At 44.9% G+C, this 26250-nt stretch overlaps 1 protein-coding gene across 1 annotated transcript in view; it reads left to right on the top strand.

The window, feature by feature from the left end:
* LOC138503896 (mucin-2-like) overlaps positions 1-26250 on the top strand; it is a 577632-nt gene that overhangs the window by 378008 nt on the left and 173374 nt on the right. Inside the window, exons 10-11 of the mRNA XM_069623967.1 lie at positions 819-957; positions 18893-19000. Of these exons, the coding sequence (XP_069480068.1) occupies positions 819-957; positions 18893-19000 (247 nt within the window). The remainder of the gene's footprint in view (positions 1-818; positions 958-18892; positions 19001-26250) is intronic.

Genomic DNA, 26250 nt, shown 5'->3' with positions numbered 1-26250 from the left:
CTGGAACATGATCACCACCACATGAACTATTTTTACATCTGTCCCCTCTTCTAAGAAAAAGCTTTGTGACATTTGGGCACAAGACGTCATACATCATAGGGATTGGACTCATAAAGTTAGGGTATCATTCTTCTGAACTGGTTTAATTCTACTGTATCATTACTTATCTTCTATTGTGTTGACTAAGTTATTGTATGGACTCCTACAAACCTAAAGGTGACTGTATATATGTTTTATAATTGAGTGTTATGTGATAATACTACCTGCTTGTTTCATTTGTGTGTTTGTTTGGGTTCTATACAAAAATAGAGGATATTTGTGAGTGCCAGTCTAAATTGAATTGTTGTGTGCTTCACTGTGTGGGCTCATTGTGGACCCCTGACCCCACTCACTGCTCCTTAGACTAAGCCTTGACCACTCTCCACGCTTACCTTGGTTTGGTTTAGTCAACCTCTCAGAGTATCCCAGTTTTCCAGAACTAGGGTGGGCTTCTATAATCCGTCCACCAGGCCAGATTGTAGAAATCCATCTTAACAATGCCATTAATAGAAATCCCTTTAGATGCACATTCTACGCCAGTGGGAAGTCAGTATGATAAATCTTGTGTGTATTCTTCCTTCCACCAGCAAAGCAGAGAGGAATGCCAGCCTCATGTCCCTAAGTGTGTCTATTAGAGACATGTGAGCTGCAGGATGTGAATACATTTGAGTGTGCATGATGATCATGAGGGTGATGTGGAAGGCACAGATGTGATTCTATTGGATCAGAAAATATGTCCAATTTAACATGTGTATTTGTCCTTGCTCTCTTCTTCTTAGTCAGTGCACCAAAGGCCAGTGGACCTGTGTGCCACGTCCGTGTCCGGGCTTTTGTTCTATCGAAGGAGGGTCCCACATCACCACCTACGATGAAGTGACATACAATTTCCATGGAGATTGCGACTATGTGCTCTCCCAGGTGGGTGTGCGCCGACATTGCAGGTGGGGTGCGCAGCAAATGTTGAGAGTGAATTGCCAGGATTGGGCGCGGCATTGGTGGGGGAGGCAACATTTCCAGCACCGTCAAAAGAGTGTTATTGGACTGACAAAAGGAGTGCCCTGGACTGACATTGGGATTTGGACTTATTCAAGGCCTTCTCCACAACCCGACTCAAAAAAAGGCCAGAATCTTTGCCGATAATTGATGGACCCAGTTCAAGTAAAAATATACCTACCCTAATGATGAAATGACTGGCCCAGAACTAATAAACATAACTGACCCAAGAAATTGAGGACCACTAAACTGACAAGGACTATTCTTGAACCATTGAAACAACTGTGCCTGAAATGTGCCTGTAATGTGTGCCTCTAATATGGTAAAGAGACTGACCTTAAATTGCTATTAGACTATACTTGACTAGGTAAGGAAGGTAAGGAAGGAGACACAGCAAAGTTGCCAAGGCGACTGCTCTGGATCCTTGAGACCCTGGTTCAAATGGGAATTCCCCTATTCGATCATATTGAGACACCTCTTTCGAGGGAAGTCACTTCAATTGCCAGTGTATCAGATTAGTCATCTGCCACAAACAAGAACACATAGTAGTGGGCTAAATGATGATACTAAGCGTTATATGAATATTATGGACATTCAACATACAAGCACAATATCGGTATTCTGCATTGGAACTGATGAAAGTAGCGCCCCACTGACATGTAAAACGGATCAATTGTTGTATGAGGAAATTACTGTCATGTGACTAATACAATTACTTAATCTCAATTAGCAAAACAAACTATATACCTGCTTAAATTACTCTGACTGAATGATGGAAAATATGCAGAATTATTGATAAAATATATGATGAAAGGAGTGCCACTGAATATGCAGACAGAATTCCTCAGAAATGGTAAAATAACTGTGCATACACTGATACAGACAAGCTTTAAATTGATTCCATAACATCCACTATACCTCAGTAAGGGCCTGATTCACAGAACGTTTTCCTAAGGGATTTGCCCATTATTTTGTGAATCATGCCATTAAATCTCCTCCTGACCTAATTCCTGAATTAAAACGGACCCTCTACATATACAACCCCATAGCTCTTGAAAGGTTATAGGTTATAGTATCGAATTAAAAGGGTCGAATGACAAAAGGGTCGAGTCAATTCGACCGAAAAAAAGGATCAACATTTTTCTTTTTTTTAAAATTTTGGGTGTAAAAACACCTTTTTTAAGCTAAACTAGAGCAAAAAAAAGAAATACATTTAACATTTTGTTCGATCCTTTTGTTTTCGGTCGAATGCACTCTCACCTTTGGCATTCGATCCTTTTGTTTTAGGTCGAATGCACTCTCACCTCTGGCATTCAATCCTTTTGTTTTCAAAACTTTAACTGGACGCCCTCTTGAAAGAGGCCCATCCGGGCTGTAATGCATGGCTCCTTAACTGATTGAAGCACTATTCCTGTACTAATCACAAACTCCCCTTATGCATCTATGAGCAATAAAGAGAAAAGGTTTCCCCCGGTCTAATAGACATGAACTCTACTGTCATGTATGGGAAAACGACGCCCATACAGGACGTTATAAGGATATAGCTAAACTATGCACGAGGAGTTACCTGACCAAATAGAGAAACGAGGCTGAAAGCTGAGTTTTGTATAAGGTCATGGAACACGAAGCTCAGTCGCAATAGCATCATGAAAATAAAAATGGCAATTATTCAAATGTGGACAAAATATAGAATCTGTTAGGGAAAATACCTCTAAAAAACCACAAAAGAAAGTGTTACGATGTATTGCAAACACATATTGTAAGCAGATTTAATAAAAATGCATTTAAAGTCATTTCATGGCTAACAAAACGCAGTAGCATTCATATAATTGACAGGGCCCTAGGTTATTATGCTGGCAGTAGAGTGCTGTTAGTAACAATCACTGATTGAACAGACGAATTATACGTGCGCTTGCACTCTTTCAATGTGTGTAGAAAAGATAACTTGTTCACTCCTGGTTTGTTCCTGGTTTGTTATGCGAGAATACATTTTGAAGCTATCTATGAAAAGGACAGCAAACAGTGACTAATATGCAATCTACCACTCAAATATCAAAGGCCAAATTCATATGCATTGCAGGAAGAAAAATCGCATCAGGAAGATGTCACGTGACGTTTGGCACTAATTACTCCACAGGCAGTGATGTTAATTGAACTTTGACGCCATTTACATAATTGAAGTCTCATATGTGCATGTGCTGCGACACATTACAAGTGTGGCTTCAAATACCTCAGTTATTTCATCTAATAGCAGTCAAAGCCTGATCTGCCTGGGAAACCAACCATGTGTTGGTACAGCATCACATGTGCTGCCATCATATGCCAAGTGCAGCCTCGGAAATCTCAGTGATGCCATCTAATGCCTGTCAATAACTTGTATGATTGGTGCACTCACCATGTGCATGCTGCAGCCCCACATTTGCAGGTGCTCTCACCATATGCCAAGTACAGGATCAAATGTCAACTAATGCCCGTTAATGCCTAATTTCCATGCAATAGTTAAGAGATGTAAGGTGCGCCCTAACATGTGCAGGTGCTGCCATAATATGACAAGTCGTGCACCAAATGCTGCTGCAATTGCAGTCAATGCTGCGTATGCACAGAATCGTCACAATGCGAAATACATGTGTGGATGCTGACATCATGTGTCTTTCCCCTTTCTCTAATGGCGTGGCAGGTGAAGAACGATGGTCTGGAGTGTTGTCCAGAGAAATTGCCAAATGTTTAAGAATAATTCTAAACCTTCCAGCCATCACTTCTTTGTTTTGCTTCATCATGTGTCTAATGCAGCCTCAAGTGCTCCACTAATGCCAGTTAATGCCTTGTATGCATAGTACCTTTTACTACTTATCGTAATTTATTTTGGATTAAAAGGTACAATCCATAAAACTGTCATGATTAATCAGGCGGTCACTCTCAATTCAGGGAGTTCCTTTCCCCCCCCAAGCAAGGTGGCACGTACCCAAAGCGCTTATACAACCAGCCACGCACACTCCCCAACAAATACCCTGTGTACCACCAATGAGGTGGGAACCGGGCCGGTGTATAGTAACAATATATATCTATATTTAAGGTTTGACAAAGACGACTAGCAACCAAAAGATCAACCACAAATGCAGTGGCACTACACAATATAAAAAAATTCAAATGTCTTGCACCAATTGACTAACACAGGTTTGAAGAACTTTCCGTTTACAGATGACACAGGCAACATTTTGAATTTGCAGTCACAATTTACATCATATGTCTTGCAAATTAACCAATAGGAAACATACAAAACACCCAGTAGTTGCTTAGTTTGGCACAATACTCATTTCTCCCAGCAACCTCCATCCTCTAGGCATCAATTCCATATGACTCCTCTGATCTGAAGACAAGGTACAGGGAGTGGGAATACAGTAGCAACATTTCTTTGTTTTTTTTATTTGAAAGGCAAAGTCAAGAAAAGAACTCAATGGGAAACACGTTTTTTGGATTTTTATTATTTTTATTTGAATGAAAGGCAAAGTCAGGAAAGGAACTCAATGGGAAAATCGTTTTGAGATTTTTATTTGCACGAAAGGCAAAGTCAGGAAAGGAACTTAATGGGAAAATCGTTTTGAGCTTTTTATTTGCATGAAAGGCAAAGTCAGGAAAGGAACTCAATGGGAAAATCGTTTTGGGCATTTTATTTGCATGAAAGGCAAAGTCAGGAAAGGAACTCAATGGGAAAATCGTTTTGGGCATTTTATTTGCATGAAAGGCAAAGTCAGGAAAGGAACTCAATGGGAAAATCGTTTTGGGCTATTTATTTCCATGGCATGCAGGGCTTTGGGAACTTTGTTTTGAGATGCAAGTAAATGAATGGGAAATGTTGTTTTGCACCCTCTACATTCACTTGAATAGCAGCGTTTTATGGTTACTTATTTGGGGATTATGGGCCCCCCAATCGGTACAGAAGACAGGGGTTTAAGAAAGGTAGAATCATCCAAGTCCTTTATTTTCTATACCGACTCTAACACACTGGGCATGAACATTGTTAGTTTTAAACTGTAACAACAATCATCCCGTGATTTTCTATATAGGAATTAATTGATTTAACTTCAATTCAATTCAATGCGCTAAGGATCTACAGAGCTTCCACTCTCCCCACAATTTAATGGAAAGGATTAAGGCAGGCAGTTCCCAACACAATTTAATGTAAATGGATAGGGTGATTTTCTATAGTGGACTTAATTTGAATTGGATTTAATAGAATGTGCCAAGGGTCTCCCCAGTATCACCCTACCACCTGCAATGTGAGATGGAGATTAAGGCTGGCAGATCCCCTTCACACTTTTGATAGCTTTGGGATGTATCTACTTACATGGGAGGCCTTAGTTCTGGAGCATCCAGGGAAACAGCAGGGCTCCTCTGAGGGCAGCACAGATCTGGTCAAAGGCTTCGGTCAAGGGTAGTCCCCTGCACCCTGACTCCTCTGGCTCCTCAAATGGGCATCCCAGCTAACTTCTAGATTCCGCAGTCTCCGGCTCCATCGCAATGCTTAAGGCCCAGCAATAAAGTAGGAAAGTCAAGGAATAAATCAAAAGTTCAAAGAAAGGTCCCAAGAGTCGCAAAGTCAAAGAAAGATCAGCAAGTCAGTCCCTCGCAGATAGAAAACTGAGATCTTATAGGGCTTGCGATGCTCCATTATTATCATATTTCCCACGCTACGGATTGGCCAGTTTTCTCCCTTCACCTCCCACCAAGACGCCCCATGGCTGCTGATAGGACCAGAAGTTGGGAGGTATGGGTTATGGAAGCTGAGGGAGGAGGAAAAATACATCATCCAAAAATGACAGGTGGATTTTACCTTTTAATTTTGAAAAATCTCACAACGTGGCACCTACCCTGATTTTTCAGATAACTGCATGAACCTATATATTTTTGGATTCTGCATTTTATGGCGAGCCGGACAATATTAATTTTATTTCGGCATGCCATACTTGGGCGGAGCTATCATTTTTCGCGATTTGCTCCTGAGCCGAAATAGTCACAAATCTGCCCTTTCCTGATTCCAACCTTACTTGCATATCCTATCATCACAACAACTGTCTATTATATAATAATTATAAATGGTTCATTTTTTGTGTTTTTCCATAGGGACTGTGAATCATAAGATATTGCCTGGTTTTTGGATTAAGACATTCTTTGCAAAAATATTGATCAATTATATGTTGGTCTAATCAAATGTGTCAACTGTGTCATTTCTATAGATTTGTGATGTGTTTGTACATACACAAATCGGTAACTGGTAGCACAATTTATGGATCTGTGTTCAGTAACATGAGACAAAGATCAGTAGCCATGTTACTGTAATGTTCATTCACCACATCGACCTAAACACATCCCACAAGAAAAGAGAAATGAAGTATGTCTTGCAGTTCCAGCAATCAAAAAGAATCTGTTGTTTTACTCTGGGCTTCATATAACATCACTCCTAATAATGTTGGGTGAGTGGCAGGGAATATCATTGTAAGTTTTTGAGTATCTGCAGGAAAATACGGGGAATAGAGATACAGAATGACCAGAAGATGAAGTGGTTCACTATTAAAGATTAAATAGATTAACCCCTACAGTGCCAAGGACGAGCTATCTTGTCCTTGGAATTGCATGTGCAGTGCCAAGGACGAGATAGCTTGTCCTTTTTGGCACCTTGTTTTGAGCAGGGATCACTCAAACTGTAATCCAACCCCCGGGCTATGTGAGGGGGAGGTCCCCCCTCACTGCCAGGGGGCTGGATTACCTTCAATTTCACGTCGGCGTGCGTAAAGCACGTCGGCGTGAAACTGAAAGTAAAATCACTGCAGCAGCCATTTTCGGCTGCTGTGGTGAAAATATAAGGTGAGTGTTCACCTTTCCCCCCCCTCGATCTCTGGCTGTGTTTCAAGCCGGAGATCGGGGGAGGTGTCGTTGGAAAGGGGAGATCCTCCCCTTTCCAACGACACCCTGTGTGGCGCTGGGCGCTCGATGCGCGGGCAGCAATGCCCATTAGACACTAGGGAAATGTTTGTGATGTGGGGGGAAGGGGGCTGCTTACAGTAAGCAGCCCATACCCCCCAGCCCCCAAAGTATGGGGGCACATATATAATGACCCCTGGGGACAGACAGGTGACCCTCTGCATAACAAAAAAAAGCAAAATAAAAAAAAAAGATGGGAAGGGGGAGGGGGTTTGGGGGCCCTAGCCACCACGGACTTTGTCGTAAAAAGTGTCATTGGAAAGGGGAGACTCTCCCCTTTCCAATAACACCCTTTCTGACAGCATTGCTGCACACGGATTGGGCACAGAGCGCTCGATGCACGGGCAGCAATGCCCACTAGTCACAGGTATGTCTTTGAATGTGGGGGTAGGTGGGGGCTGCTTACAGTAAGCAGCCCTCATCCCCCCACCCCCCAAAGCATGGGGGCACATATGTGTACAACCCTGGGGGCAGATGGCTGATCATCTGCCCCCAGGGAAGGGGACAAAAAGAATAAAACAAAATAAACAAAAAATAAACGGAAAGCAATGGGGATGGGGGTGGGGGTAGGAGGGCCTGGGATTTTTTTGCCCCCCTGAAATGGTGGTGGCTCTCCCCCTCCCACACCAAGTGTCTTGGTACAGAGGGGCACGTTGGTGTGCCAATCTGGCACCAGGGTGCCCAAACCTTACTGCCCCACCCACTGGGGGGCCTGTCCCACCATTTTTGGGGGCCCTCTCCCCCTCACCCCAAATGGATGGGGTTTGGGCACCCTGGCACCAGATTGGCACACCAATGTGCCCCTCTGCGCCAAGGCAGGTATAGTAAACAAAGAAAATAATTAAAAATGGCAGGCTGCCCTTTAGCATGGGCGGAGGGGCCCCCTAGACCCCCGTGAAATGTTCTAATGTGAAGGGGGGTGCACCTCTCCACCCCCACCCCAATTGGAGGGGTGGGCCATCTCATGTAGCCCTCCCCAGGGGCAGATATGTTGGGGGACTGTCCTGCACTCCTCCCTGGGATCAGGCGTCCCTTCCTAGGAGCAGATATGTGGTCCTAGGGAGGGCTGCATGACATGGCACCCACTCCATTGCGGGTGGGGGAGACGGGGTCACTACCCCGTCCCATTAGAAAATTCCCCGTCCCTTTGGGGTGCCCCACAGCCCCCCATAAAATGCGTTCCACCATTTTCCATTTTTTTCTTTGTTTACGAAACTTGCCTTGGTGCACAGGGGCACATTGGTGTGCCAATCTGGCCCCGGGGTACCCAAACCTTACTGCCCCACCCACTGGGGGGCCTGTCCCACAATTTTTGTGGGCCCTCTCACCCCGCACTCCAAATGGGTGGCGGGGGCCCCTCATGCAGGCCTTCCTGGGCCTCCTACAAAAGGCTGCGTGAGGTACACCCCCCTCTAATTGGAGTGGGGGGGAGAGGGCTCCCAAAAATGGTGGGACAGGCCCCCAGTGGGTGGGGCAGTAAGGTTTCAGCACCCCGGCGCCAGATTGGCACATCAATGTGCCTCTCTGCACCAATGGGAGTTGAGTTACCAAAGGAAAAAAGTGAAAATGGTGGAATGCTTTTTAGGGGGGCTGTGGGGTACCCCAAAGGGCCTGGGAATTTTCTAATGGGATGGGGCATTGACCCCCTCCCCCCAGCCACAATGGAGTGGGTGGCATGTCATGCAGCCCTCCCTGGCACCAGATATTTGCTCCTAGGAATGGACGCCTCAGCCCAGGGAGGAATGCAGGACAGCCCCCCCCCTTATCTGCCCCTGGGGAGGGCTACATGAGATGGGCCGGCCCTCCAATTTGGCCATGTTTGGATTCCCATGGGTGTCCTCTTTTGGGAAAAGCATGGGGTTCCCTGTTTTCCTTGCTGGCTTCGACACCCTAGGCCTAAATCTGTAGGTTACCCACATGAACAAAATGGGCAGTGGTGAAAGGCTTGGGGTTCCCAGTGGGTTACCCTATTCCTTTTGCGACCCCTGTAGGTGCACCCACACATGTGAGGTACCATTTTCATCGGGATACGTGTGGGGATGCGGAAGGTAGGCCATGTGTTGTTGGCAGTGTGTTTCGGTGGGTGGTCAGAGCGAAATGTCTGAGAATTGTCTTCATTTCCAGCCAATTTCAGTGACATTTCCCTGTGTCCACTCACCGAAACACGTCGCCAACAACATACCTTCTCGCATTCCCACAGGTGTCCCGACAAAACAGGTACCTCACATGTGTGGGTGCACCTACTGGGGGCGCAAAAGGGAAAGGGTAACCCGCTGGTAACCCCAAGCCTTTCGCCATAGCACAATTTGTTCATGTGGGCAACCTACAGATTTGGGCCTAGGGTGTCGAAGCCAGCAAGGAAAACAGGGAACCCCATGCATTTCCCAAAAGAGGACACCCATTGGAATGCACAGAGGTCTGACTTGCTCAAAGCGGCCCAGAATTTATTACCCAGAACCCCATACAAAGTGAACATGTTGTTCTTTCCCCACCAAATATCACACTTTGTCGGGGATTGTGGCTAATAAAAACTAGGGCAATTTGCACAAGGCAGACATCTGTGGATTCCCACGGTTGTCCTCTTTTGGGAAATGCATGGGGTTCCCTGTTTTCCTTGCTGGCTTCGACACCCTAGGCCCAAATCTGTAGGTAAAAAACACAATTTCCAGACATTTCACTCTGCTCAACCACCAAAACACTCTGCCAACAACAGATGTCATACCTTCCTGCCTTCCCCCAGGTGTCCCAACGAAAAAGTGGGTTCACCAATCTAGCCGCAAAGGGAAAATGCTAACCCACTGATAACCACAAAAGGGTTTGGGGAGATAACCTACAGATTTGGGCATAGGGTGTCCAAGCCACCAAGGAAAAATGAGAACCCCATGCATTTCTGAAAAGAGGGCACCAGTAGGAATCCACAGAGGTCCAAATTGCGCGAAGCGGACCAGAATGTTTTACCTAGAACCCCTGACAAAGTGAAAAATGTGGGTTTTTTCAGCACATTTCAGACTTTGCCAGGGCTCCTTGGTAATACATTCTGGGCCGATTTGTGCAAATCATACCTCTGCGGATTCCCACAGGGGTTTTCTTTTTGGAAATGCATGGGGTTCCCTGTTTTCCTTGGTGGCTGTACACCCGAGGCCCATATCTGTATGTTGTGCTTGTCTGGAGAAAGTGTGAAATTCAGGTGTCAAAACAGACTTGGGGTTACCTGTGTTTTAGGCTTTCCCCTTGGGGCCCAGGTAGGTGCACCCACACATGTGAGGTACTGTTTTCATCGAGACAGCTGTGGGAACATGGGACGGTAGGCCATGTGTTGTTGGTGGTGTGATTCGATGGGTGAGCCGAGTGAAATGTGCGGAAAATGCATTTTTTTCCCCACATTTCGGATTTTGCAGGGGTGTCTGGGTAATAAATTCTGGGCCGATTTGCGCAAAGCATACCTCTGCGGATTCCCACGTGTGTCCTCTTTTCGGAAATGCAGGGGGTTCCCTGTTTTCCTTGGTGGCTTGGACATCCCGAGACCCAAATCTGTATGATGTGAGAGTGTGAAATTCAGGTGTGAAAACAGACTTGGCGTTACCTGTGTTTTAGGCTTTCCCCCTGGTGCCCAGCTAGGTGCACCCACACATGTGAGGTACTGTTTTCATCAGGACAGTGTGGGAACGCGGGACGGTAGGCCATGTGTGGTTGGCAGTGTGTTTCGATGGGTGCGGCGAGTGAAATGTGGGGAAAATTCGTTTTTTTCCCCACATTTCGGACTTTGCGGGGGTGTCTGGGTAATAAATTCGGGCCCGATTTGCGCAAATAATACCTCTGCAGATTCCCACGGGTGTCCTCTTTTCGGAAATGCATGGGGTTCCCTGTTTTCCTTGGTGGCTTGGACACCCAAGGCCCATCCATATCTGTATGTTGTGCTTGTCTGGAGAAAGTGTCAAATTCAGGTGTCGAAACAGACTTGGGGTTACCTGTGTTTTAGGCTTTACCCTTGGCGCCCAGGTAGGTGCACCCACACATGTGAGGTACCGTTTTCATCAGGACACCTGTGGGAATGCGGGACGGTAGGGCATGTGTTGTTGGCAGCGTGTTTCGAAGGGTGCGCCGAGTGAAATGTGCGGAAAAAGCATTTTTTTCCCCACATTTCGGACTTTGCAGGCGTGTCTGCGTAATAAATTCTGGGCCGATTTGCGCAAATCATACCTCTGCGGATTCCCACGGGTGTCCTCTTTTCGGAAATGCATGGGGTTCCCTGTTTTCCTTGGTGGCTTGGACACCCGAGGCCCATATCTGTATGTTGTGCTTGTCTGGAGAAAGTGTCAAATTCAGGTATCGAAACAGACTTGGGGTTACCTGTGTTTTAGGCTTTCCCCTTCCTTGGCGCCCAGATAGGTGCACCCACACATATGAGATACTGTTTTCACCGGGACACCTGTGGGAACGCGGGACAGTAGGCCATGTGTTGTTGGCGGCGTGTTTCGATGGGTGCGCCGAGTGAAATGTGCGGAAGACGCGTTTTTCCCCCCACATTTGGGACTTTGCGGGGGTGTCTGGTAATAAATTCTGGGCCGATTTGCGCAAATCATACCTCTGCGGATTTCCACGGGTGTCCTCTTTTTGGAAATGCGTGGGGTGCCCTGTTTTCCTTGGTGGCTTGGACACCCGAGGCCCATATCTGTATGTTGTGCTTGTCTGGAGAAAGTGTCAAATTCAGGTGTCGAAACAGACTTGGGGTTACCTGTGTTTTAGGCTTTCCCCTTGGCGCCCAAGTAGGTGCACCCACACATGTAAGGTACCGTTTTCAACGGGACACCTGTGGGAACGCGGGACAGTAGGCCATGTGTTGTTGGCGGCGTTTTCATCGGGACTCCTGTGGGAACGCGGGACGGTAGGCCATGTGTTGTTGGCGGCGTGTTTAGATGGGTGCGCCGAGTGAAATGTGCGGAAAATGCATTTATTTCCCACATTTCGGACTTTGCGGGGGTGTCTGGGTAATAAATTCTGGGCCGATTTGTGCAAATCATACCTCTGCGGATTCCCACGAGTGTCCCCTTTTCGGAAATGCATGGGGTTCCCTGTTTTCCTTGGTGGCTTGGACACCCGAGGCCCATATCTGTATGTTCTGCTTGTCTGGAGAAAGTGTCAAATTCAGGTGTCGAAACAGACTTGGGGTTACCTGTGTTTTAGGCTTCCCCTTGGCGCCCAGGTAGGTGCACCCACACATGTGAGGTACTGTTTTCATCAGGACATCTTTGGGAACGCGGGAGGGTAGGCCATGTGTTGTTGGCGGCGTGTTTAGATGGGTGCGCCAAGTGAAATGTGCGGAAAATCCTTTTTTTTCCCCCACATTTCGGACTTTGCGGGGGTGTCTGGGTAATACATTCTGGGCCGATTTGCGCCAATCATACCTCTGCGGATTCCTACGGGTGTCCTCTTTTCGGAAATGCATGGGGTTCCCTGTTTTCCTTGGTGGCTTGGACACCCGCGGCCCATATCTGTATGTTGTGCTTGTCTGGAGAAAGTGTCAAATTCAGGTGTCGAAACAGACTTGGGGTTACCTGTGTTTTAGGCTTTCCCCTTGGCACCCAGGTAGGTGCACCCACACATGTGAGGTACGTTTTCATCGGGACACCTGTGGGAACGCGGGACGGTAGGCCATGTGTTGCTGGCGGCATGTTTCAATGGGTGCACCGAGTGAAATGTGCGGAAAATGCGTTTTTTTCCCACATTTCAAACTTTGCAGGGGTGTCTGGGTAATACGTTCAGGGCCGATTTGCACAAATCATACCTCTGCAGATTCCCACAGGTGTCCCCTTTTCGGAAATGCATGGGGTTCCCTGTTTTCCTTGGTGGCTTGGACACCCGAGGCACATATCTGTATGTTGTGCTTGTCTGGAGAAAGTGTCAGATTCAGGTGTCGAAACAGACTTGGGGTTACCTTTGTTTTAGGCTTTCCCCTTTGCAGCCAGGTAGGTGCACCCACACATGTGAGGTACCTTTTTCATTGGGACACCTGTGGGAACGCAGGACAGTAGGTCATGTGCCCTTTGTCACACAACCCTTTCATTTCCCAAATGTGACCTACATTTAGTCGCTGTTTAGGCACCATACACTTTGTAACCTGCACAAGTCACCATCCCTTGAAAAGGCCTGCCTGTGCTCTTTCAAAAAATTGTTTCTTGCCATTCCTCACCACATTGGTTTTCCCAATTTACACATGCAAAGTGCATCTGTTCAGGCCATCAGCATAAAACTCGTGTTTACCATGGCTCAGTGTTTGGCTTGTGGTATTGCTTGTTTTGTAAAACACTACAAAAAATGTGTGCTTTCCTAACTGCAAGAATCGGGGGAATGTAGCGGAGCATTGCTTTTCTCAAAATTCATAGAAGCCATTGCTGTACCAAGCCAACCATGTCCAACACATACCTTTTTTTCGGTCATTTTCCCGCTTTTCCCCCAATCTATGGCATTTTCCCCCACCTAGTTGTTGCCCCACCTATGCAAATCACCCCTTCCTAAGCTTGGAATTTTGTCTACTTTTCAGAAATATATGCCTTTCTGTCCTCCAATTCGGCTTTCCTACCCTTTTCTTCCATTCCGTCCATGTATGTCCAATTGGCAAAAATGGCCAAAATCGCCTACCTCTCACAAAACAGTTGATAACCACATAAAAATATATTTTTTTCGTTTCCACTCAACCTGTTCTTGAAATTCAGGAAATTGGGGAATTCAGCACAGCAAACCATTTGTTCCTAGCTCTGACTAGGAAAAAACCACAGGCTTCTTTGTACTTCATTTTATTGGCATTCTTTGAAAAAACCCGAAATGTTTGTGCTTTTTGCTTATTTTCGCTCACCCCCCCCCACAGCAACCTATGATTCCTGGGTGGGGTTACCACCGCCTACATGTGGGAAAAAAGGAGCCAAATTTGGCCGAGATATCTAATGTAACAAAAAAGTTACAAGCCATTGATTGGCCACATACCGAAATCACCAAAAAAGGTCCTGGCACTGGGGGGAAATACCCATGGCACTTAAAGGGTTAATTCAGGATAGACCATAGGAAGCAATGGGAAACAAGCATTGGCAAAGCCAACAGTTTGGGCTTTCGTGTAGGCATGGAAAAGGCACTTTCCAGGCGCAGTCGTAGTGGTATTAACTGTCCAATGATTATAGCAGGTGCAAATCGGTACGAGCATCTGGGCATCAAATAGCACTGCCTGGCAAATGCCTAACACTTATACGTATGTCAAAATGGTTGGCTTTGCCAATATTTGTTTTTAATAGGACTTCAGTGAAGGATACTCATAGTGCTTATAAATCGAGTGGCTGAACGAAGACCTCATTAAGACATTTTGATTATACAAGTAGCAGTTTTACAACTCCAATTAAGTAATTAACTCTCAGAGCACTGCATTGAAAAAACACTGGCAGGCACTATGAGTGCAAAGTTTGTTGGTAAGGCTTGATTAAAGTGAGCTTTATTGAAGAAAATGTGTTCAATGTTAAACATATGGTTAAACATATGGCAATACTGACCCTTTTGCACCTTCCATCATCCCTATCTGCCATCCAGTCCTGGTGCACCGCCAATAATCTCTGCCTCAACGCCTGTAAAACTGAGATCCTTTCCATTGGGACCCATGTTCCCTCCTTCTTACCCTCACTCTGGCCTTCCTCCACAGGCTCTCCCCGTGCTCCTTTCTCTGAAGCCATAAACCTTGGAGTAATGTTCGACTCCTCTCTCTCCTTGCTCCTTCACACTCAGGACACTGCGAAGAAATCCCACTTTCAGCTCTTCCTTCTCAAAGGAATTCTTCCTTTTCTCACTTTCCCCCAGAGGATCAATGTTACTTGAGCCCTGGTTCTCTCTAGGCTTGACTATTGCAATAGCCTCTTCCTGAATTTACATGTATGTTGGCTTGACTATTGCAATAGCCTCTTCCTGAATTTACATGTATGTTTGAGGTGACCAGGTAAAAGTGCACTGTGGCTGTGGTGAAAAGAGATGATGTCAAATTCCTTGACAGCTGCAGTCTATGGAACTGTAGGCTACCCCTACCTAAAGTGACAGTAAAGAAATAAGATGTGTTCCATGTACATGCGCTGTCATAAAGCCATTATAATGAAACGAAACAGAACTCTATGATCACAGTGTTTATTCCAAAATAAACACGTGTTTCAACCACATCGGTCTTTTTCAAGGCACAGTATCTGTCCGAATATTAAGGTTAATCTAGACCAATAGGCCCCATTGAGTTTTTATGGCCGGCAAAGGCAGGGACACTTGCAAAGTGGACCTGACATGATGAAAGGTAACACGAATTGAATCAAGGACAATCCCGCCATGTACTCAAATCAAGTGAGCTTTTTCATAATACCAGACGCCGCTTGACTTGCAACAAGACTTGACCTCAACAATCAGAAATCTGCTAAAAACTGAATAGGGCCTATTGGTCTAGATTAACCTTAATATTGGATAACATTCTGTGCCTTCAGCAAGACTGATGTTGTCGAAGCACGTGTCAGCAACTACAGTATTGATTTTGGAATAAACACTGTGATCATAGAGTTCTGTTTTGTCTCATTATAATGACTTTATGCCAGCGCATTTACATGGAACACATCTAATATCTTCCCGAATCTACCTTCTTCCACTCTGCGACCGCTCCAGTTAATCCAGAATAGGGCAGTGAGACTTATCCTTGGCCTTAAGCCCAGGGACTGCATCTCTCCTGCCCTAAAACGTCTTAATTGACTCCTAGTTGCTGCACAGATTAAATTAAAATCCCTCTGTATCATCCACAAGGCTGTCTGGGCCCAGGGACCACATTATCTTTGACTTTTTCTCACTAAATACTCTCCCTCTAGACCATTACGTTCTTCTGGCACCAACTCTCTGTGTGTAAAGTGTTTCGCTAGAGATTAGGTGGTCGATCACTCTCCTCCACTGGCTCCCTCCTATGGAACAGCCTCCCCCTCTCTATGTGCCTTTAGCAAGACTTTGTTAAATTCAGGAAGCTCCATCAAGACTTTCCTCTTTACTGCCTCCTTCCCTTCTTCTCTCCTCTGCTAAATTGCACAGCTGCTGTGATTGGTGTCCTGGGCCCTCATGCATCCTCAGGGCCCCTGACCTCCCACACCCAATCGTCCCAGCACCTGTTTGCCCTCAGCACTTGCCCTTGCACTCTCTCCATCTTGGAGGCTCACACTTACCCATCGCGGCCCCAGGTTGTGCAGCACTCTCCTCACAATGCACCTCTACCATGCACTTATCTGTGGCTCACCCACGAGCCCGGACACTTTAGCACTTCCCCCCTTCCTTCTTCCTTGCTGCACTTGCACGTTCTGAATACTCACAAGCCATAGTAGGTTCATCCTTTTTCTCCCTTTTTCCCCCTTAGTTTAAAAAATATATATATTTGTTGTGTTTATTAATGTGTTTCACTCCCTTGTTCCTTCCCTTTGCCCTTTGGGCGCTTTGAAATGGTATTTACTTGCTTTATAGGCACCTAGCAAGTGAACAATAAATAAATAAAATAAATATATCCATTTAATGATGACTGTCAAAGGGGAGATAGTTATCTTCAAAATTCTTTATCTTGAACCACATACACCTCACCTTATATGTGTGGGAGTAGCCACAAGTGTGTCTTGAGCAATGTACGTTCTTGGGCGGTTAATGCTTCCAGAGGCTGTCACCTCCCCAAAGATTGCCAAGTTCTCAGATAGAATGCCTGATGCGCGTTTTAATGGGAGTTACCGGTGACATTTCAGTCTACTTGGAAGGCAAGGATGGATTTTCAAACAGTTATTTGAGATTGTATGTCACTTTAGCATTCTTTTCAATTCCAAGGACATTTTCCACACGAATTTCTGTGAAACTATCCATAGAAATGCCCAGAGGACTTTTGGAAAGTCTGCAGGAATTTACATGGTATAGAAAACGTTTATTATTGAAATTTCACTTTATCATTTCATCATCTCGAATATTGTGTGGACATTAACATGAGAGTTATAGAGAACTCTTCCAAGAAAACATTAGGAGGGCATTTAGTGATCATTTTTACAAAATTGACCTTATTTATTTTTTCTCCAAAACATTCCACAACTATTCCTGTGAAATGCTTGTTGCAATCCTTTGAATTTATCCTTGCACTTTTCATTCCACCTCCAAATCATCACTTGCTCTGTAAAGCTCAGGCTTCTGGGTGCTTTGTGGATTTCTATGTTTGTCTCACTCTCAAGTATTAGTACAATGACTTTTGAACTGCAGATTTTTGTATGAGCTCCTGTAGATTTTAGTACATTTGTGTATACTGTAACACATGTGTTTGTAAAATGTACCTAATAACATATTTGGGTATACAGAAAAATAACATTTCACATTAACACAAATGTGTGTGCATAATTGGTCACATGCTTATCACCATGTACTGTAACTGTTTTGGTATCAAGATGTTAATGTGTCTGTATAGCTCCAGTTGCAATTTATTTTTGTAAGGGCGCAAACACATCAACCCACAAGGGACTTCTCTGCACAAGAGTTTGGAAAGTAATAAAGCAAAACAGAGAGAATGAAAGACAGAAACATAAACCATTGCAAGAGTGGGGAAGACAGCCATAGGCAGGGATGCAAAGACAAGGACAGAGAGGCTGACTCCAACTATCCCCATCCAAATGCATGGGGCCTGGGGTTTGGGGGATAGCCACGCAAATGCAATTCAAGTCCAAAATGAAGGACTTGATGGCCAAAGTCTAGATGAGTCAAACCTTGACAAAAGTATCTGTTGAGGAATGAGGGCAGCAATGAAAGTCGCCATTTGTCTGGTGTCAGAGGGGGTTCATACATGTTAGGTGGAAGAATCCCACCCAGACATGCCAAACTAGTCCAGCCAGCCTATTATGTCTGGCAGCTCTTCTGCCAAAGGTAAGTAGGGGCTACAGCAAATATATACCTATATCTAGCTCCAGATATTGAGACGCGTGCTTCTAAACAGATTGGTCTGACCGAGAAAAGAGCAAGTGGTTAAGTGACATCACAGGGGAGTAAGTGCCATAAGAAGAAGGAAAGGGATCACTGATGAATTCCATTTGGACCTCCAACACCCCTGCTGCCCACTAAGGCTAGCTTAGAGAACCAGGGAGGTAGGAATCATTTCAAGCCCCTCCCACCAACTCCAGTCCTTCATTGTCACTAGAGGACAAGTCCTCGTCCTTCAACTGCATCCAGTCGCTTGTGCATAGCTCTCTCTAATTGTTCCCGGTGAGCATCAACAAGTCCTCCTGCATTGTGCTCTTTCAACCCTATCCCTGGTCCACTGGGTGTGCTGCTCCATAAAAATGGAGCGCTCTTCTGTTATCCTATACAAAATTGTTGCAGGCCCAAGCAACCATACAATTGTGCAGAGCCTATCACTGTCTCCACCAGCTCGGAATAGGCTGAAATGTCATGGTCAAACCACACCGGCATGGCGGTGTGACTTGGTAGAACAATAAGTAAGGTGTGATCAAATACGAAACACAGCAACAAGGGTAGTTCAACAAATTGAAATACATAGACACAAAGAAACTCTGACAGCACTTGTGCCTACTCATGATCACCAGGGTAAGGTGGAAGGGACATCAAGTCCAAAAGAAGTAATGTTTGGAAGAAAAAGTTCTGCCCTGCTTGCAATGCAAATGAATGGAAATGTTCATAGACTAAAGAACATGAATCCTTACCTGTCATATGCCTTTAAAAGCCACGTGCTCGCTGCTCCACAGCATGAGCATCACAGGTTCTCTGCCAATTACACATGTCCCCCTTGCATGAAATGCTTTGATATCGAAGCCCACCCCTCCCCAACCGGCTGTAACTTTGTCTTTCTGTTTTAATTTTAAAGCAATGTGAAAACAAATCGTTCATTATTTTGGGAGAATTGAAAAAGTGTGGCCAGACGGACATGGAGACGTGCCTCAACAGTGTCACCGTTGTTAGCAGCAGCAACGCTGTAAGTACTCAAAAGATGCTGATGAACAGTATGTGTGCTAAGGAAAAGATGCAGATGAACATCATGGGCCTCATTACGAGTTGGGCGCAAAGGGATACCGGGCACCGGTAAGGACACCGGTGCCGGTAATCCCTTTGCGCCCTATTCCGAGTTCCCTTAGCGGGTCCCTTCCTTTGCCAGGCGTTATGGACGGGACCCGTTAAGGGACTTTAGAGCTAATAAAGGTACCGCAATTTGGATAATAGGACCAATTTGGATTAGTGGAAAGGGACTCTGATAATTGGCCTGCACGGATTTACATGTGGAATGCAAGAATGATGTCACAGCAAATATCATGCCTCTTGTCAGAGGTCCCCCCTCGATTTCAGCTCCCTCTTAAAGCACTGCATACAGCAACACATGGCAGTTTAATTCAGCCCTATATGAATGTACCTGGGATAAGGTGCAACTGGAGAACACTGAAAATTATATTAAAAAGCATGTTTGCTTTAAAAAACGAAGCAACGGTTTGCAGCCTTTGCATGTGCAGTTTAACATAATTTAGGATACACCATCATGACATACAACTTCACATCTGGCAAGAGTTTGAAACCGCTGGCTTTGTTAATGTTTTTTATGAATACAATTAAGTGGGTAATCCATTTCAGAAAGGGTGGTCTTCTAAATATACCCCCTTCATTAAACGATTTGCTGACAGCATAGTGCACACCTATGCCCTGCTAGATCTGTATGCTCATCTGCAGTTCCTCCTCTACAGTGGAACAGAGTGGGTACAGAGATAGCAGGTGCCCTGTTTGACAGCTGCAGTTGACAGCAAAGCCACTGCAGTGGCAGGATAATCTGGAAATAAAAGCCATACCTGAGTTTTGGTATAGTGACTAGTAGTTAACATCATTATTAAAAGCCAAATCTGATTTGCAACATATATATGTCAACACTGTTAATCGCTGCCTAGTCAGAGAACGGCTGCACATATTCTAGTCCAGCTGCTTGGCTCTACTGCCAAGCAGAACAGTGGGCAGGAAGACTGGGCCTTTATTTTGAGCCTTTGTGGGGTCAGATAACATCTCTCACCAGCACAGCTTCCAAAGGGAGTGCCCCTGGGAAACAGGTGTCAAATTGGCACACTGTATACAAAAGGGCCAGCCTCATAACAGGGTGTTGCTTACCAAAAGGCCTTTGGAGTACAGGTTTGAAGAACGGGTGTGTTTGGGCAGTCAGGAAGAGCAGAACACAAGGGAAGAAGGATTCCTCCATCTTGGTTATCTGTGGGCTCCTCTCCCTGTCTCCTACATTTCATGCACAAGTAAAGCACTTTGGGTATGTTCCCAGAAGAAAAAAGTCACTTGTTACCTCTACAGAGATTGGGTATCGTCCAATCCTGTGTGACATTTTGCCTTATACGGTAGGGATCTCCCACTCCTTCCTTGATTCATTTTGGACCTTCAGGACCTCAGGAAGAATTTGTTTGGGCCAAGCAGGGAGAGCAGTCCTTTCCTGAGTCCTCCAGTACGGAGTTGAAGCCAGATCTTCTGATGAAGAATGAAGCTCGGCTCCCTACCTATCCACAGGGTTCATTGGGGGTGATCTGTTATTGGAGCAAGACCAGCCTTTCTCTGCAAGCTGCACTGGTACCCAGGATCAACTATGGAAGTGAAGGAATCATGCAGGTGCTAGCTAACCACCACAGAGTTGGAAGTACAAGAACCAATTTTGCCCTTCAGTCCCTTGATTGTGACACACAGAACCAGAAATAAATTAGCTGATTTCCTTGATTCTATCATCAACCACAAAGCCTTCATAAACCCAGGTCCCCGGGTGCTGCTTTTGGCACTTCTTCAAATATCCTCAAACCACAGTTGGGTGTCCTCAAACTAGTTCAACAGTGTACTATGCCATCTGAGTGTGTCACTTGCTCCGGCTTGAACTAGAAGCACGCCTCTGAATATGACTTCGGACTGACACATCTGAAACCCAGTGACGGCTGGTGATGTTTTTCAGTGGTGGGGCATAAATATGTTCAACAAATTATTGTGAGCTATGGGACATGGCGAGAAAATCCAAACTAAGCTAGGAGGTTTTGGAGGGTTCCTCTTCCCAAGCAATATTTTTAAAGAATGGGTCCAAATGATGCAATTTTACAGCACATTTTTTTGCAAACATATCTGGCAAAACACCTTACAATTTACAATTAGTTCTGCAGAGTAACAAAATAAACAACCCAATAGATTTCAGGTCACAAACAGTACCCAATAACATTTTACAACACATTTTCACGATGCGTCTGCCCACAATAAATGCCAACACTGGAACTGTAAAGCATAGGTTGACTATGACTGTGCCCACAATATTACCCTATAATAAATGGGCCTTGAGTTCGTGTATCACTGACCACTGATGTTCATCTGGACTGTGCAACATTGTCTTGGGAGGATAGCTTAGGGGCAACATGCTCGCTTCGGAAGCAAGATGACATGGAGCAACAGAGGTTCGATCCCTGGGTCCCCGCTCAGAAACTTCTGGTTATTCAGCACGTTATAAATAACCTATCATAGCGTTTCAATGGTATTAACCTAATACTAAGTATGTAAAAACTTCTAGAATAATTTGCACCACATACATTTATTTGAGAGGAAAGCATCCCAAACCCTGCAAGATTGAGAAAAGAAAAAAACTGATTTCAGACTGGACAAACTCTAAAAGACATTTGCAAAATGGTTATAGAACTACAGATTATAATGAAGTGAAGATACCACCGTCGTAACTCCAATATGTAGGCTATAATGTAATGTAATTGGCCCTATTGGGGTGCTACTCCTGAGGATTGTCACCAGGGAAGATGTATACTTATGTGATAAAGTCCTGCAGTGGTTACTGACTACTGCAGTGATGATTCTAATAATAACAACAATTCTAAACATCCCCTAACTTACTTCCTCCTAATTGGCTCACTTTCTGTGCTCTCTCGTTAGTTGTCGAAATATGGGGTCAATTTGGGAAAAACATGCCAGGGCCATTTCTGGTTCCCAGCCACCCCTGGCTGATACCCGTACTTCTCTCTCACGCAGAGTACATACACAGACATACCCAAATACATACTAAATGCACACCATTTTCTATCTTACCTGTCAGCTCGGGCCAATCCCTCCTGCTGCTTTGCCTCGAGGATTCCACCGTGCGAGGAACCAGGAATCTTGGAATCAAGTTTCGGAGCCTGGGCATGCAGGCCTTGCGCTTGTCAGGGGCTCTGAAACTTCAATGCTCTGCTGATTCCAATCAGGCGCAATGAGAAGAGGCTGTGCAGGAGTGACCCCTCTCCCTGCAATGGCCTAGCCAGTAAGCCCAGTGATCCATGCCTGGCTGAGAGAGACATATGCCCCAGCCAGATATGGCCCATTGGGCATGCTCTTATTCTAGGGATTACTGTGGGGGAGAAAGTGTGCTCCTGCAAGCAGATCTCGTTCTACCCTTGCCATCTCCTCCCTAATGGCTGGATGGTAGGCAGATCACCGCCCATCTACCCATTATGGGGGAGCTGAACCCTGCTCAAACTGCTCTTCACAACAACAGAATCGTCTTCATCAGCCCAAGCTCGAACATAGAACCGATCCCGGTGGCCTCATCAACCCACATTCTTGGAAGGCTTCATTACAACGCAACAAGCTTCATCTTGAACGAGACTTCATGCTTTCTCCCCACAACTTACTGTATTTGAGCCTGGTTTGACCCACTCGGAACCACGTTAGGAAGCTGGTTTAACACTGTTGAACTGCAAGAAATTGATAAAGGTACTATTGTAAATCCCAAGTCCCCTTGGTCCAATTTTGGGGCCCTAGGAACTGCTAAATCACCCATTTGAACCTTTTCCCCAACAAAGACATACTTTTAGTAAAATTGTTGTGATGTATTTGCCTTTCATCCCTGGTACAATACCCAGAGTGCTTGCATCATTTACATTCTTCACTTTGTGTGTTCTTTCCATGGGGGTGGGTTTTTGTTAGTGTTTCTCTAGTATACTTATTCCATATGGTGTAATTAACTAAAGCTTTTATAGAACTTTAATTATAGAACTTTAATTGGACAAATCTTTATTTTGGACTGTTGTGCTATTGATGGTTCGGTCAGTACTGTCATCACATTTAAATCCCTCTTGAGATTATAGCCTGCCCTCAGCACACCACACAAACCAAAGGAGTTACATCTCTTGACTGTGTCTGTTTCATTTTTATGATTGGTATCACAGTTGTTTTGCATAAGTGTGAGGGATGAGCAGGTGATGTAGCCACCACTCATCCTTGTACTCCTGCAGGGCAGTAGTCATTTCTTCACACAGGTGTCCTACACAGTGACATGCTCGATGCTGGAGAAAAAAAATTGAACATTTCCCAAGGAAACCTTTGCTCTCTGAACATGGGGATTAAATTAAAAAATACTAATAGGGACAAGATTGTAAAACAGGCCAATGTGCCAAGAAGCAAGGAAACAAAAAACAAGCCTCATCATGTGTTTCTCCTTCCTCAGTCTCCTCTTCCTGTTCTTCTTTTTCACCTATTTCTGCTGATGACATTAAAGCTCTGATATCACAGACTCATCTTACTGCAGTTCGCTCAGATCCTCTTCTGGCTTCTGTGGTTAAATCTATTTTTCCTTCTCTTGTCCCATTTACCGACGCTCTGTTCAATCTTTCTCTCTTTTAAGGTACCTTTCCCTCCACATTTAAGCTTGCCACTGTTGTTCCTCTTCTTCACAAACCCACCCTAGACTCTTTAGATCCTTTCACTTTTTGCCCAATCCCTCTCCTCCCGTACCTTCCCTCCTGGAACGTCTGGACCCTTCACCACTTTTCTCTCATCTTAACCTACACAAACTACTTCCTCCTCAATAATCTGGTTTTCGTTCCAGTTTCTCTACTGAAACTACACCCCTGGCAGTTTGTAATTCTATTTGTCATGCATGCCACCAATCTCCGTGCTGCTTTTGACACTGTAGATCATCCCACTTTACTCTCTATTCTCTCTTCCTTCGGTCTTTCTGGTACTGTTCTAGACTGAGTTTCCCCTTACCTCCCTAACTGTTCTTTCTCTGTGTCTTGGAAGGGTTCGACCTCATGTCCCTTTCCCCTTTCTCACAGTGTCCCTCAGAGCTCTGTTCTTGGACCTGTCTTATTCACTCTCTACACTTCTTCTCTCCAATCTCTTATTGCTAGTTTTGGGTTTCAGGCCCACCTCTATGCTGATGACAACCAGATTCTTCTTTCTTTCTCCTCCTTTAACAATTTCATTCATCACAGCCTTTCCTCCTGCCTTTCGGTAATCTCTTCTTGGATGTCCTACCGCTTTTTGGGTCTGAATTCTAAGAAAACGTAGATCTTATTTTTTCATTGCTTCCTTTAAGATCTGTCCTCCTCTATTTACTTCCCCCCATTGCATCTTCCTATATCTTCTAGAACTTGCTATTTAGAAAGCATCTACGACCCCTCTCTTTCCTTGTAATGTAATGTATGTAATGTAATGTAATTATATATATATTTTTGTTTTTGCTTTTGCTTTTATCAATCTTTTGATTTTGCAAAGTAGTTTGCTTTGTGTCCTTTCTTTCTTTTTTTTTTGTGTTCTTTTAGTTTCTGATTATCTTTTCGTTTCCCACCATTACTTTATGCAGTCGAGTTTTCTGTTAGGCGATCTGGGACTTTCTTTGCGCATTCATCCAGGGCGGCTTTTAGAATTATTGCCGTCGCTATGGACCACGAAGTCCTAGACCCACTCATTAAGCGAGACCACCACACTTCTTCGTCGTATTGCGAAAAAGGTTCCAATAGGGGGCCAAGAAATGATCTTCTCCATATGATGGTCTTTGGGCAGCTTAAGAGGAGGTGTTTTACTGACTCTTTTTCAGATTGGCTCTTACACAGACGACAATGGTTTGTAGCAGAGAGGCCCCTTATGGCCCAGACCTCGTTGGTTGGCAGTAAGTTCAGCCTAGCCCTGAGGAGAGTTGCACGTAAGACTCTGTCTGGAAATCTTTTGAATAATTCGAGAGTTGCATCCAGTTTTTTCGGTTGGGCAGGTAGGTGTTTTAGGAGTTTGTTTTTTTCCGCAATTGTGTGGGTTTCGATCCTGTCCTCCTGGTCCATTTTCTTTTTTATTTTTATTGGATTTCTGATCAAAGTCTCTTCTGTGCATGCAATGTTTTCTAGGGAAATTCTTTGTTTGGATGCCCATGTGGTCAGCATTTTGCATTACTCGTTCATTTCTGTGTTTATCAGGTTGTAGAGCGGAGGAGAATCAGGCATGAGAATTTTCCTGAAGAGTGACATTTCCCCGGCCTCTTTGGCTGCTTTCAGGTATCTGAGGCCTAGTTCTCTTCTGATCCCAGCGATCGGCGTCGAATTAGGAAGTTGGAGTACCTTCCGCCAGAAGTACCCCTCCAATTTTCCCCAAATCGCCGTGGGAAGAGTGGGCAGGGCATCTCCTCCATAGACCAGACAGGGGACCACTTTTCCTTTATAGAATTTCAGGACCGGTAACAGAGAGAATCGTCCATACTTCCTGTCGATGATCTGCGCTTGTGTTGTTAGCTTTCGTGTTTTTTCCCACAGATGTTTCTGCATTGCGACTTCTGATTTGGAGCTATCCATCATCACACCGAGGTATTTGTAGTTCTTGACAACCTCCATGGCTGCTTTTTCGATGTGCCAAGTCGATTTCTTTTTTGACTTCTTCCCTTTTGGTTTTTCCATTATCAGGATTTTTGTCTTTTCTTTGTTAATCTCCAGATTGTTAGCGGATATGTATGAAGCCAGATTGTCTAGTTGTCGTTGTAGTCCTTTTTCTGTCTGGTCAAGGAGAATGATGTCATTGGCGTAGAGAAGTCGACCCAGTGGTGTTTGGCCTATTTTTGGAGGAAAAGATCTTATTCGGTTTGCACTTTCTTTGTAGTCGCCCAAAAAGAAGATAAATAAGGCCGGAGCCAGGGGGCATCCCTGCTTGACTCCTTGGAATGTTGGAATGACTTCCGAGAGTAAGCCTTGGTGGTTCAGTTTAACTCGCATGGAGGTTTCTTTGTGAAGGGCTTTGATGGGTTCCAGTAGCGATGGCGGCCAATTCCAAGCGGACAATTTGGACCATAACCTCTCTCTGTCGACTTGGTCGAAAGCCTGGGTAAGGTCTATGAAAGCTAAAAAGACCTTCCCAGAACCTTCCATGATTTTGCTCTTCAGAATGCTAAGGATCAAGATGTTGACTTGAGTT

Source organism: Ambystoma mexicanum, chromosome 11, assembly GCF_040938575.1.
Source record: "Ambystoma mexicanum isolate Mex_15411 chromosome 11, UKY_AmexF1_1, whole genome shotgun sequence".
In the NCBI taxonomy this organism is placed as follows: Eukaryota; Metazoa; Chordata; class Amphibia; order Caudata; family Ambystomatidae; genus Ambystoma; species Ambystoma mexicanum.
This window is presented reverse-complemented; position numbering and strand designations above follow the sequence as displayed.